This window comes from Accipiter gentilis, chromosome 10, assembly GCF_929443795.1.
Source record: "Accipiter gentilis chromosome 10, bAccGen1.1, whole genome shotgun sequence".
In the NCBI taxonomy this organism is placed as follows: Eukaryota; Metazoa; Chordata; class Aves; order Accipitriformes; family Accipitridae; genus Astur; species Astur gentilis.
The window spans coordinates 9,824,848-9,839,038 of NC_064889.1; the positions used below are offsets into that span (position 1 = coordinate 9,824,848).

General features: G+C 40.3%; 1 protein-coding gene across 4 annotated transcripts in view; it reads right to left on the reverse strand.

Moving 5' to 3' along the window:
- Positions 1-5,831: 5,831 nt before the first annotated feature.
- The window catches only part of AQP9 (aquaporin 9), a 28,175-nt gene continuing 19,815 nt past the window's right edge, over positions 5,832-14,191 (reverse strand). For all 4 annotated transcript variants that reach the window (XM_049812238.1, XM_049812241.1, XM_049812240.1 and 1 more), the window contains 2 exons: positions 12,760-12,977; positions 5,832-7,201 (listed from right to left, as the gene is read on the reverse strand). In XM_049812238.1, coding sequence (XP_049668195.1) covers positions 7,039-7,201; positions 12,760-12,977 — 381 coding nt within the window. In that variant the 3' untranslated portion in view covers positions 5,832-7,038. The remainder of the gene's footprint in view (positions 7,202-12,759; positions 12,978-14,191) is intronic.

Below are 14,191 nucleotides of genomic sequence, written 5' to 3' on the forward strand. Positions count from 1 at the left end.
ATTTTTTAGGGAAATATGTTTGTTTCTGGTTTTCTAATTTCTAACAAAATTACCTGAAATCAGATGTACAAATAAGAACTCTGTTAACCTTAAACATTTTCCATCCAGAATCTGGAAGACAAGCTGATTGTTACTGATTTATGCATCATATCCTGTAACGTGGTGTAGCTAACTACCCAGTTTCTCAGAGTCAATAGTGTATAACAAATAAAATCCACCACTGCCTGAGCTATGTCTCTTTTTCTAGGATTTCCCCGGGGGTAAGTCCAAATCCCATGTACTGTAGATCCCCCTTAGTGAGATAATTATTGTCCTGCCAGGTTGCTGTAAGCAGCACATCTGATCAAAATCAAGGAAAAGGAGTGTAATTGCCAGATGAATTGTTGGAAGACCAGTTTACTAGCAGTATACATTTTGAAATTGTGTGGAACTGTATGCGTTTTGAAATATGTCTTGAACTTGCTTTTTTTGGCTTAATGGAATATTTTGGATGGGGCCTGGTGCTCAATGGATATGAAAGGCCACAGTCAAGGAGCCCAAGACAAAGAACCAGAGGCCTGCTGCCAGTTGTACTAGAAAACCAGGTAAAGAGTTGGAAGAAGAAAAGGCTACAGATCCACCTGCAGGCAGGGTAAATATTTTAGGTAGATTTTTGTCATTTGTTTTAAAGATGTATGGTTTGGTTCCTTGTGTTTCTCTAATTTCAGAAAACCACTTGTGATAGCAAATGGGGCTTATAATGCCTTCCAGTATTCTGTAGCTTTCAGTAGTAGGTCTTTTTTGTGACAGAGCAGATTGAAATATGTGTGTGTTCATATCCATATTTTGTTCAGCCATCATATTTTCTTGGATCAGAAGCCTCTGAAGTGCTAGTGGTGTTTGCATATACATTATGTTTACAAATGGCCTGTGTCTTTGAAGCATTCTTCTGTAAAGACTATTCATAGGTGTGAAGACAGTGTATTTCTGGGTCAAGGTTTGCCTGTTGTTGCTTTCTTCCCCTAAGACTTGCTGGAGTAGTCTTTGCATTTGCTTTGTCCCCCGGGGTTCCATGGTAATCTGGCAGCTGGATTCATGTCTGGTTTTATTCGTGTTTCTGATAGCTGTTCTTCAGTGCTAGCATCTTCAAAAACACGTGGTTTTTTTCTATAGCCTGAAAAACATGAACCCATTGCGGATTACATGTGTATGAGATGAAATTCTGCACTGAAGCCAAACAGGCTTTTTTCCTTAGGTGGTAGAACGGTTACATAGCAGAAGTTTTCTGCAGTGCATAGCCATCAGTTGCCAATGTCTTGAACATCTGAGATGGAAATGAGGATAAAACAACTCTGGTCTTGGTATTGTGCAGTTTTAATGGAAAGGTCCTTACTGCCTCTTGTGATGGGCTGCAGGGCTGGAAATTAATTCGAGAAAGTTACTACTGTTTTCCCACTGAGATTTACATTCCTTTTTTCCTTTTTTTTTTTTTTTTTTACTTTGTTTCAATAATCTGAAAATGTTCTAATCATCAAATTTTGCTCCTTTTCTCTGGAAAACACCACCGCTGCAGTTTAGTCCTTTTATTGTCAAATATAACTTATTTTGTAAGTCTATTTAAAAGGCATTCACAAAACACACGACTCTTTAATTTAGCAATGTTTGTTGTCAAGCACGTGCTGCTGCTTAGGCTTCATGTTTGTTATTCGATGCCTCGGTCACGCTACAGAAAGTGTTGCATCTGTTCAGTTCTGGTTGAGATTGTTCATTTCCTTCTATTCAGATGCTGACTTTTCAAGTCTTAACATATTGTTTGCTTTGTTGCTTTTTCATTCACAGACCTGTTAATAACTGGAAGGCAGGCAAGGTTTCCTGAGAAGAGTTGTGCAGTGAAACAAAGTACTGTTAGTTCTGAGGGTGTGGAAAGTATTCTTGACCTATTAGACTATTATGTGCCTAATGCTGAGGAAATAATAGTATTAATGTGCCCAAACTGGTTGTCTTGGTGATACAGAGAATATTAGAATTTGCATCCAAAACAGACATGAGTTTTCTGATAGGTGAACAGAAAGACAATCTTTGACAATGTTACTTCATACTGTTGTCTATTTCTGTGTTCCCCAGTAAAATGTACACCATTTTCTGAAGTAACCAAGCATTTATCAATCAGCCTTTTGGCTGACCTGGCCAAAAGGGCTTGTTCTGTTTTACCAGCTTTTCGAGTTTCATCTCTTCTTTATTATTTCTTTATTTGTCAGTGTACCCAAGATCCTTGATTTCTGGATAGTTGGAGCAGTGTTTGGAGTGTGAAAGGAAAGCTTGATTTCTAATAATTTAAAGCAGACTGCTCAGTCTCTGGGCAGGTCAGAGATGGACTGTATTAGTCTGTCCTCCTCTGTCAAAGAAAAGGAAGGAGGTAACAGGGTCATCCAGCCAGAAAGCTTGATTATTGCTGATTTAAGGTGCTGTAATATTCATATTCCTTATCTTAGTAACACCTTTTGAAGGAAGTTGTGGTCAGCAGAGAGAAAAACGACATAAATGTGTCATATCTAGCTTTATACTATATGGATTTCTTTAATCTGTGATTCAAATATACAAAGAAACACCAATGGCTAAAAATATTTGCCTACTACTTTCTCCTCTGAGACTATGCCCTTAGAGTGTGCAAATAAGAAGGAAGACACACTCACAGTACAATAATTATAATTTTTTTTAACAAGTTGTAAGTGCAAACTAGAATATGAAAATCAAAACTACTAACTGATGTGCACAGAATATTTTTTTCTGGATGATCTTGTGCTATTTTTAATAGTGGTTTGAAAAAGGAAGGCTTTAAAAATTGTACATGTTTGAAAGAAGTAATCTGTTATGCAATAACAATTGTACTAAACAGAAAAAGAGCAGCTGTTACTGGAAGTTACAGTTAATTGCTGTATTTTCCAGCACAAGGTTGTTTGGTGGGAACAGTGGGGGAAAAAAATGCAAGCAACTGCCAAAAAACAAGCATGTGAGGTGAAACTTGAATTTGCTCTCATGAGAACTTTAAGGTTCATAAGTAACTGAGAAAAGCATGCTGTATTTAAATCTCTGGAGGTGTATTGTACTGTATAGAGACAGAGCACAGCACACAATGTTGGCAGGATAAAGAAAGGAGAACAGAAAATCAGAAAGACTGGTGGGAAGGTAAGGGTCATCAGGATGGATGGAGGATAAAGTACCTGCTGCCACTTCAAATTTTTCCTTTTTTTTGTGGCTTCCTCAGTATATTTTAAGCTCCTAATCTTTCCCTTTCCCCTTGCCCCCACAGAACAGGTTTTCATGTGTTTTTTAAATGAAACGAGCAAAGTGTGTCTCTGTTAAAAGTCTATAGAGTAGAAGATAGACAAATTAGCTTGGGGCATTTTGTAAGAACTGTAGGCTGAATCTGATGTGATATATGCATGCCTCAAAAGCAATCTCTCTCTGAAGAAGGACTTAAGCAAAATATCCCACCTAGGTTCTGGCTATTGTTAGACCAGTGGGAAAACTGTGGCAGAAAGCATCCCTAGGCAGGCTGCAGACAGGAACAGGAGAAGGTCCAGAGGCGACGGGTCTGGCCCTCTTGTTGCACGGGTGCCTCCTGGCCCAGCAGTAGTCATTATTCATATATGAGCATTTCTCTGTTTTGGCACTGCTTCTGACCCACAAAATCTGCCACAGGGTCTGCGCTCTGGGAATACAGCTTGTTAGTCAATGTGTTCTTCCAGCACAAGGCTATAAAACATTGTAGGTCATAATAGGCAGCTATTTATTTCTTAATATATCCTTAGGTGCCAGAGGGGAGATTTTTTTATAAAAATAAAAATAGTGCTGGAATGCATTTATTAGGGATTGATTGTATTTATTTTGAACCACAACACATTCATGCAGATCCAAAGTCAAAACTACAAGAAAGTACAGTTTCCACTAGTCTGAGCTCGATTCTCTGAGCACTTATCCTTGCCTGTATTGCCTCCTGTTATGAATAATTCCACTGGCTTCTATGAAAGAACACGCAGTAGCCAACCTTTAACCCAGTACTATTTGCAGGGTGACTCTCTAAATTACTTCAGTACTAAGTTTAGCTCTAAAGAACAAACACATTGCCCAAAAAAAGAAAAAGAACAAACACAGACTGAAAGTTGAGCAATGCTCTGAAAATGAATTTTTTTCAATATTAAAATGATCAAGCCTGATTACTATTCATTAACCAGAATGTCTTACAGCTGAAAAAACTGTTTCTTGTCACAAGCTGTATCACATTAATTCAACACAAGTGCAACCACTGAATATCAGTTGATATTAGAAAATTGCATAGTTTATGCAATTTAAAAATACTTTTTTGCTTTGCACAAAACAGATCATGATGTCTGTGTAAGCTCACAACATGAGATGGTTATTATTGTTCCCATTATATTATGGAGATACTGGTCATGGTTCTGTAGTTAAGACCCAACTGAGTTTTGTCCCTAAAATAGGAATTCATTCTTATAAATGTAAATTATGTAAAATCTGAGACAGGTCTATAACACCTTGCTCCTGAATGAAATTATGGCTTTTGTGAAGTTGGTATGAATTGTGGTATTAGAACCAGGTGTTTTCAAAGAATTTACAAATACATTCAATGATTAATTAAAGTTTAAAAATAAGTTCTTTAAGCAAGCACAGAACTGACGACAACTCGAGAGCGTATTTTAGATATTGCTATGCTATCTTGCTAGTGTGTCACTGCTTATGATTTGCATGTTGATAACTTCAGACAAGTAAATAACACTTATACAGAAATTCAGTGCATAGGAATGGCATAAGTAGGCAAAACAAGATTTCATGTTGATTTACAGGCAGAACTTGTTGTGATCAGGAGGATTTTGAAAAAATGTACGACTTCATGTACAGTGGAAGAGTAAGTGCCTTTCAGACCTGAGGGCAGCCCTCTGACTGTTCCTACCTAAGTAATCCCTCTCCAGACACAGATGGTCGGCAGCCACCTAGGAGGGCTCCTGCAAGGTATCACCAAGGGGCAAGAGACAGTGCTCATTGCAAGGGGGAGCAAAAGGAGGCTCAGTCTGCAACCGCTTTTATATACCATCTTGTTTTATATAGCACAATTTATCGATATACAGGACAGATGAACTATCTTGTCTGTGCTGCCAGTATAAGGTCTACAGTTAGGAATAATTATCACATTGTACTCCTGACTTTCCTGTATCTGCCTCTGTTCAGATTGAGGACTGATTCTGTAAACCCTCGCTTCTTGTTATTGTGGCACTCCAGATAATGGCACAGTGTAGTCAAATGTGGATGAGTAACTCAGTTTTTAATGCAGAGAAATGCTGAATCAAATGAGCATTTTGCACAGGGTTGATATGGTCTCTGGGCAACCTGAGTTCATTACAGTTCTGTAAGTTTTCTTCAAAAACATAACTAAAAATGGAATTATGCTCCCTCGAGTATACAGCATCATCTGACTTAGGGCTGCAGCAAGCGAAGCTTTGCTTTACCTGCTAATGCTACCCCTTTGCTGCCATGAATTTGGCGTGGCATACCAGGGAGCGTGATAAAGACATACAGTGACACAGGCCTGATCTGCCCAAATGCCGAGGCAGATTCTGACCACAGTATTTCCCAAACCACTTGTGTGGATATGTCACCAAAGTGCACAGGCTACTACTGGCAACACAATGGGTTCCTCCCTTCAAGAGTGAAATTGGAAAACAGTGTGGAATTCTAGTGAGCAGAGTTGTAGGAATGCAAAGGGAAGAGCACCCCAAAATGAGTACATTGAACTAGTACCCTGAAGTTTTGCCATGAAAATAGCTCAGGAGCGAGCATCACTGAATAGGATGTCTATTTATTCATGATCACCACCAACAACCATATATATATGTATACGTATTAGAAATGAACTTTGATACCTTCAATTCACAATGATTAAGCAGAAAAAATTTCATTTTTCAAGGCTGGTTATTTAGAAAGTGGTACATGTCCAACTGCTTCTTTTAGTAATAGAGAACCCATGCTTCAGAACTCTGATGCGGAGCCGGCCTTCCTTGGGGAATTCAGATCTAGGACTAGGTCTGAGACAGTTTCTAATTTAATTACTGTTACCAAAATAAAAATTACTCCCACAAAGTGGATGAAATCCCCCCACGTAGATCAGCAGCAGAAGGCCTCTTTAAAGCTTTACAGTATAGACATAGGCCTTGTGCTGATGTCTGCACAGCATAAGCCTCTGTTGCTGGCCCATCTCCACAGGAATGAATTGTATCCAGAAAGCACAGTGGAAAAGGTTCAGAATAATATTCTAGGTTGGGCTTTTAATATTGGGTAGCATAAAGGTCAAGTAAATAGTTTAAAAATAACTGAACTTTATTACTATGAAGAACCTGTGTGGAAGTACAGCTTTGTCTTTTTGGTGTTGATCTTGTAACGCATGGGTTTTACCTTTTGTGATCGTATTCTGAGTTACTAAAGCTCATCGCTGATGAGTTGATTCCTTGCTGTTCAACTAGTGGTTCCATAAAAATTTAGTAAGTTATTTAAAACTACTTCGATTGACATTTGGTAATTCGCATATTGTTTTCAATTTTCAGACAAGCCATTCTTAAATAATGGCTATAAGAAGTGAGTGATGCTTTTAGATGTTAATTCAGCACTGAACCAATTAACTACCTATGTATGCAGTTTTGTAACAATATCTCATCTATTTTCAGTTAATTAGGCAACATGATTAAGATCATATGTGTTGAATTAACAGGTCAGTGCATCATCTCACTACAATTTCATCTAGGAGACAACTTTATTGGAAAGCCATATGAAAAGAACAACAATTTATCCACCCCCAAGTTCCCAGTTTTGAATGCAATCAGCCCAATGTTTCATGGAAAGAGGTCAGTTTTGAACTTGTTTTCTATATAGATTTTTTTTCTGCTTTGAAATGTGAATTTTCAGTTGAGGCATACAGGTTTAATAAAATGGTCCAAACAATCATTTCTGTAAAAACTGCACAACAGAATGAGAGAGAAAATTCTTCACTTCTTACTCCATATTGGTCAGTTCATATTTATCGTACACATCGTTTTCTTCTTCTGGCTGAGTATCCGAGTGATGAATTTCAATAAGAACAATATAGATCGTTGCTCCAAGTACACCTCCCAGCATAGGTGCAACTATAGGGACCCACCACCAATTATTTCCAGCCCTGTAAGACAAAAAAAAAAACCAAACAAACAAAAAAACACCAACCCAAACAACAAAAACCCCAAGAATTATCATTATTTATTACTGTAGTGAATACCCTACCTTATATTTGACACTAAGCAAATGCAGTGGTGTGTCACACACTATACTGTAGACATTTCTATTTTGTCTCACATTTCTGTAAATGGATGAAACCCCTGTCTGTCCTGCCCATGTTGTGATTGAAATGCTAAGTAACAACCACCAGACATGTTGGTCTACATGCTGTACTTGCACCTCAGAAGATAAGGCCTCTTTACTGCATGTGTGCTTTGGGGGCAAGGGATAATTTCTCCCTTGTGGAAAACGGGCTTCATTGACTTACAATGAAATAAACAGAGACATATTTATTGCACAGCAGTTTTGACTGATGCTGTTGTCAGATGCTCATGAATAGGTTTTCAGGAGTGATTAATGCAAATATACGTTGCAAAGATGGGTTATCTCATCTGCATGGAGATTTGCAGGTTCAGGCCTGCAATAGTATATATGGTGTTCCTCTTGACAAGTATAACAATTATACTTGATTTTGAGTATATGTGCCTTAAGGAATGTAATAAAACACAGCAACTGTAAAGTGGCTTATACTTGACTAGAGTGGTCAAGACTCAAATTTCATGATGTAGAGTCTTATCTCTGTGTTTAAAATGTGGTGTCTTTCAGTAAGAGGTAAATAAGAGTTTAGAAGTTTTATACACCTAAAACTTAATCTTTTTTAGAATTGCTGTGTTCAGTGAGAAAGTCTGGCTTTTTTTTGGCTCTGCTGAAATGTTTGCATTGTCTTTGCACAGTTACTAGGATTTAATTTTAAATGTGTAGATTTATGAACACTTTTAAAGAAGCAAGTCCACCATCCACCATTAAATGGTATAAAACAACAAGTAACAACATCTTTATGCAGGAGACTTGAGCTTGTAGAATTGCTCTCCCTTTCCTAGAGGTCCACATTCAGACAGTAAACTACTGAGTATTGCTTTCAGAGCACAGACTTTCTTAACGGTACTGGTGCATGAAGGTGTTTTGATTTGATAATGTGCTGTATTAATTGAATATGCGGGTCTGCAGTGAAAACCAAGCTACCTCAATTTAATGCATATTGAAAATGGGGAAGTAACAATTTTTTTCTTCCAGAAATACAAAGGGACAAATTCATCTGTGAGAGGAACTTCACAGGAAGCTGCCAGGGGAATTTTTAAACTGTAAGGATAATTATTCAGCACTCAGTTGTATAGATTTTTGCAGAAGTGAACTTGTGGTTAAGTTACAACACGAGAATGGAACAGGGCTAATCTCACAGTGCCCTATTGATGGTAATATTATTCCTTGTTCAGAAATGCCTTAGATGTGCATGTTTTGCCTTTGGAATTATTTATATTTTGCCCTGAGGATATAAAATAACTCCTGATACTGTTCTACTGAGTTTATAGATCTGTGTGTTCTTGAGTCATGAATGTCTGTTGAGCCCCTGAATTTCTGGAACAAGCATGGACTAAGGTTTTATTGAATTAATCAGCACAACAAAATCTGTATCAAGTACTTGCATGTAGTCTTCTGTGTGCCCGCGTGCGTACGTTGGCGTATAATGAAGGTGTTTCTTGGCAGGTTTCTCTCTCTGCTTGCTCCATGAACTGACATGTGCCTCATTGGCTTCTGCATGACCTTCTCCAAATCATGGCCTGTATTTGCAGCAGCTGCTGTCAGCTGTGCTTTAGACACCCTTCTGCTAGGGTGATGGGCGTAAAATCTTTATAGAGAGCGATGCCAAAGCTGAAATGCGATCAGGACACAGCTGACATGAGTTTCCATGGCACTCAATCCTCCTTCATTGACACAGGAGCAAGAACTTTGTGCCAAGTACAGATAGCTACACCGAAGTAACCTTAGTTCCCTCATACCCTAGTTTACAGCTTTGCTGCCAAGTTAGCAGGAAAACATCCAGCTATGCCTTTGTCCTCATCAGGTGTTTTTGCTGTCAGGCAGAGCGGGGGGAGCCAGTCGTGAAGGGGAGGAGGCAGCACACGGGCCTGGCAAGCAGCGCTTTGGTTAACTGCAAAAAATTTCCAGGAAACTGAAGCGTATAAGCTATAGGGACTGGGAACTTTGGCCCATTTTAGACTTGCAAATACGTTTCGTGCCTAGCCAGCTGCTGTGGGAGGGTGAGCTAACGCTGTTTGCTATAACACATTCCGGGATACGTACCTATATTCAGGCATTGGGCAGCGTGGAAGGCGCCTGGCTACCGTTCTACGCTCGGGGAGGAACGCAGAATGTTTCGGAGGCCGCGTCGCCATCCAAACCCCCGTGCAGAGAAGAGGGGCGTCTCCCGGCTCTCCCCAAAACGCAGTTCAGTTCACTCCGGCGACTGGTCCCCGGCGCCGTCGGCGGGGCCGGTGGCCACGAGGTGTCAGCGTTACCGCGCTGGCGGCGGCGGCGGCGGCCGGGCCCTGCCCGCCGCGGCTCCCGGCCCGCACCGCCGTCAGGGAGCAAGGCGAACCGCGCCTCGGCGCTGCGGCCGTGGCCGGTCAGACCCCGCCTGGGCAGAGGTGCGGAGGAGCGCGTAGTAGAGCGGGGGCGAAACGTTCCACGGCTAGCTTCAAATGCGGGTGGGAAGTACTGCTCTGCGCGGCCGCTTCTCGCGCTCTCGCTGCCATTTCGTGCTCCGCTCCGCTCCTCAGGACCTGGAGCCCGGTATTTGTACTCAAAGCTCTGGCTGCTTTCTCGCTACGGACGAAAGAAACTTCACGACCCAAAACTTTTCATAAGCTTGTTAGAATATTAAGCGCATGCTTAAGCAAGCCTCCTGGTTATCTCCGTGGTTTTAGGACAAATCGGTAGAAGCATTTAGGTCTCTAAAGTCAGCAGTTGTCTCCCAGTGACGGGGATGGTCGCCATCTGTGACACCTACTCCCAGCAGGTTGAGGAGCAGTTTGCAGGAGCAGGCCACAGTGCTGACTACATCTGTTGTGTGCAAAATGGTGCTCTCGACAGGGTGCTGGACAGATATCCCCTTTTCAGCTGCAGCAGGTCAGAACAGCTTCTAATTGGAGCCTTTAACCAAAACAAAGCCAGTTGCACTGGCTAGGGAAACCACACCATAGCCCGCGTCCCCTAGCTAGATTCTCAGGGAAACTGCTGCTCCAGGTGCCTTTGTGCAAAATGTAATAACAGCAACATTTAGAAAATCCCTGCTCAACTGCCTCCCTATCCTCTGGACAACTCCATAGTCCAGCAGAAAAGCTCCCCTCCGGTCTACTTGCAGTTCCCTGCCTGAGAACATGATAAAACCAGAATTTACTGAACCTGCAAGCACAAAGAAGGGTAGAGGGTTTTTCCCCCCTGTGAACCAATTATCTCAATGTTTAGAGCATTTGCTTGGGATTGGGGGGTAGAGAGTCTCATCCTTCTGTATCTGATCTATTCTAAAGTGAGGCTTTCCTGGTGGTCCCTGGCTGCTCTGTAGGCAGCACTTGAACACTCACTGGCCTGGACAGAGAATGACTGGGTTACCTTGTGCAATGCTTCCACCCTCGCTCCAATGAATGTTCAATGCGTCTTCAGTATTTCCTGTTGTTTGGTTTGTGCAGCACTCCTCTCGTGTTACTGTGGAGGTTTAATGCTTAGGTCCCAGTTCCTGGGCATGCCTTTCACTAGAGAGCTTAAGCACCTGCCTCAAGGTTGTGAATTCCTGTGAAGCTGACATATCCAAGGTTTAGCTGTCAACTGTTGCTGCATTACTTAAGTCTCTCACACACGTGTAATGCCAGCAGAGCATTAGGTGGTTCAGGATCCCAGCTACAATCGTTCAGATTCCTCCTGTGGCCTGTAATTGATTCAAAGTTTCCAGCTACCTAACAAAGCTCAAGTTCTTCCTAAGTCCAACCTAGATCTATGCTGTAACTAGATGAGAATATATTCCTGTTGTATCATTCCCTTGAAAACTTGGTTATAGCTGTAGCCTTAAAACTGAAGGCAGGGAGGAAGACTTCTTCCTCAATTTATATGTCCCTCAGACGGCTGTAACTTTATTCTGGCAACGACCAGAGATTTCGTATCTCATTTTTTATGTTCCCATTTTTAAATTTCTTAGTATGGTCTTTACAGTGGGGATGCATTTCCTCTCTGTATATAAATCCTAAAACTAAATTAGGGAAGAGCCCCTATCGGTACAGATGTAGAGTCTTCTTTTAATTTCTTAAATGTAAATAAGACCTTACTGTTGGAGAAGAGGGGAGTTCACGGGTATTCTGTGACTAGACTACAGTACCATCAGGCTTCCAAACGTTTTCAGCAACATAATAGCCAACTTCATAATATATTACAGATTATAGCACATGACACTATAATTAACATTATAGTCAACAACTACTTATAATTAAATAGGCATGAGAGGAGAAACCTAGGTGTGGGATGTCACTCTGTGTGCTGCTGTTTTTTTGGTGGGGGAGGGGGAAAGTGCAGTCTAATGGTACAGTGGTAAAAGCTGCTGGCGAGGAAATATTTGGAGGTAAATGGGCTAGATTGCCAACCTCCTGCCAGCAGCTCCCCAGAGCTGCATTACATCCAAGCTTTGGATCTGGCCTACAGCGTGACTATGTGCCCATTTCTTCTATGCTGTGCCTAGCTTTTTTGGGGTTTTGTCTTTACTAAGGCACATGATTTGTGTAGATGGAAGTCATACTAAATAAATACAGATTACTTGTACTTGGTGAAGTAGCTAAAATGAAATCTCTATTAAACAGAGCTCTCTAGTGGTCTGCAGTACTTCTGGGGATTCCTACTTGTAAATAACTGGAAAAACAAACTATACAAAAATAAACCAAAAGATCTACCTCCTGATGACAGATTACTCTTACTTAGATATCCCAGAGTGCCTCTTACAGTGGATATGTGTAAGCTGTGGATTTGATGTGCAACTAATTAGCTGTGCATTTGGCCAGCCAAGAGTGTGTGTGTGCGTGCGTGCACACATGCATGCACAGGGATTTGAGAGTGTGCTCTGAAATGTGGGAAAACGAAGGGAGTTTGCTTTCATTCACTCCTTCGCTCCCAGGCAGGAAGTCAGGCTTTTAGATTGTTGTATATTTCTGCAATAACTCAGTAGTAATAATAGGCTAAATCAATCTGATATGTCTGTGTTTTTTACAGCACCCAATAAATATTCCCACCTAACTCTCTCACGATTTCATTTTTTTTTCTGAAAGCTGCAGGACAAGAGAAGAAAGCACTCATATTTCCAGTGACCTCTAAGGAACTCTAATATTTTGGGAAGGGTCTGCTTGAAACAATGATTGATATTAGAGATAATGCATGTTTGATTTGCCTTAGGAGCAGGAAATCCTTTTTAAAGCCCAGTTCCTAGAGGATGTCTGGCTTAAAGTGCATGAATAGCTTCTTCTGGTATGCAAAGAATTACCTATATGTACATAAAGTTTGACTTGGTACCATGTTGAATCAGGATCTTACTTTCCTAGGAAGCAATTTTAGCCAAGAGCGTTTTACTTCATATCCAGGCATACTTACGTGAATACTTCCATCCCCCATCCTGCAATGGCTGTGAAGAGCCTTGGGCCTAGATCCCTGGCCGGGTTCATGGCACAGCCACTGTTCATTCCCAAGGAGCAAGTAAGAGCAATTATAAGAAGTCCTATGGCAATTGGCTCCAGGCCCTTTGGTACCTTGTTATTTCTGGTGTCAAAAATAGCAAATATAGCCAGAAGAAGAACAGCTGTTGACATCACCTGGCCAATGCAAAGAAAAGAATATTGAGTAAATATGTGCAGATTCCTTCCAATAATGAAAAGAGGGACTATGGCAGCTCTGTGGCTTGTGGTGGCTTAGAGATGGTATTTAGATTTATCCCACTATACAGAGTAGCAAAATTTGGAACCCAGTGCCTCTCTACTTTACAGTAATGAGAAGTTTTTGTATCTGTGCTGAAAGAAAAAGACAAGACATGTGTTATGGACATCTGAAAAAAAAATAATCTGCAACAACCTGGTGTGGAAAGAATAGAGGATTTAAAAGGCATCTGCTATGTGAGGTCTGGTGCTTTGTTTCCACATTTTTTTTTTCCCCTATCAATTTAACAGTTGCATTTACTTGATTTTTGGTAGTTCTGCTATGGCAGTGCAATCGGTTACATTGATATAAGAGTATTTTATGTGACTGTAGCTTACACTGATAAATCAGACTAAATATGCACCTCTTTAACCAGGTATTGCATAATGTAAGAAAAAAAAGTGAAGTCTACAAAGTCAAAATTGAGCAGTTAAAAACTAGGAATTACCTAAATTAAGGTTGCATGTGTAACTGTAACGTGAACTCTATTGCATGTGCTAATTGAGCTGATGAAGGAAATTTTCTTGGAATTACTTTGATGGAAGTGCTGCTCTGCTTAAATGCTTTGTAAATGTTGATTTTGCTAATAGTTAACTTAGGGGAAAAACAGACAAAAGTTTCAGCAATGTCAAAACGTTCAGTTTCTATACTGATTTAAAGAAGTTTAAGTTTGGGGGGGTTAAAAATAATTTTTAAATTTCATCTGTTTTTAATTTTTGTTTTAAAACATCCATGGGTAAAAAGATCTTATGGAAAAGTCTGACTGATCCAAAGATCAGAATTGTCTTTCTTATAAAATTTCAAAACCATGTTTGTGTTTTTTGAAGCCAGATTGCACAATCTTCAAGTCCTTTACGTAAGGAATTCCTGTGCTTCAGCAATCCCTACTTTTCATAGCTTGCTTACACAGTGTTTATTTCATGTATGCCTGAAGATGGGTAAATTGATTAGAAGTAGATAGAAGATATGAAACCTCATTTTTCACTGTTGGATGAGTGGGATTAGGGGATACAGATTGGAAATAAAGTGGAGACTTTTTCAGAGTCAGTCATTTGAAAAATAACAGATAATACGAATCTATTTGCAAAGAGAAGGTTGGAGAGGAGGTTTATGG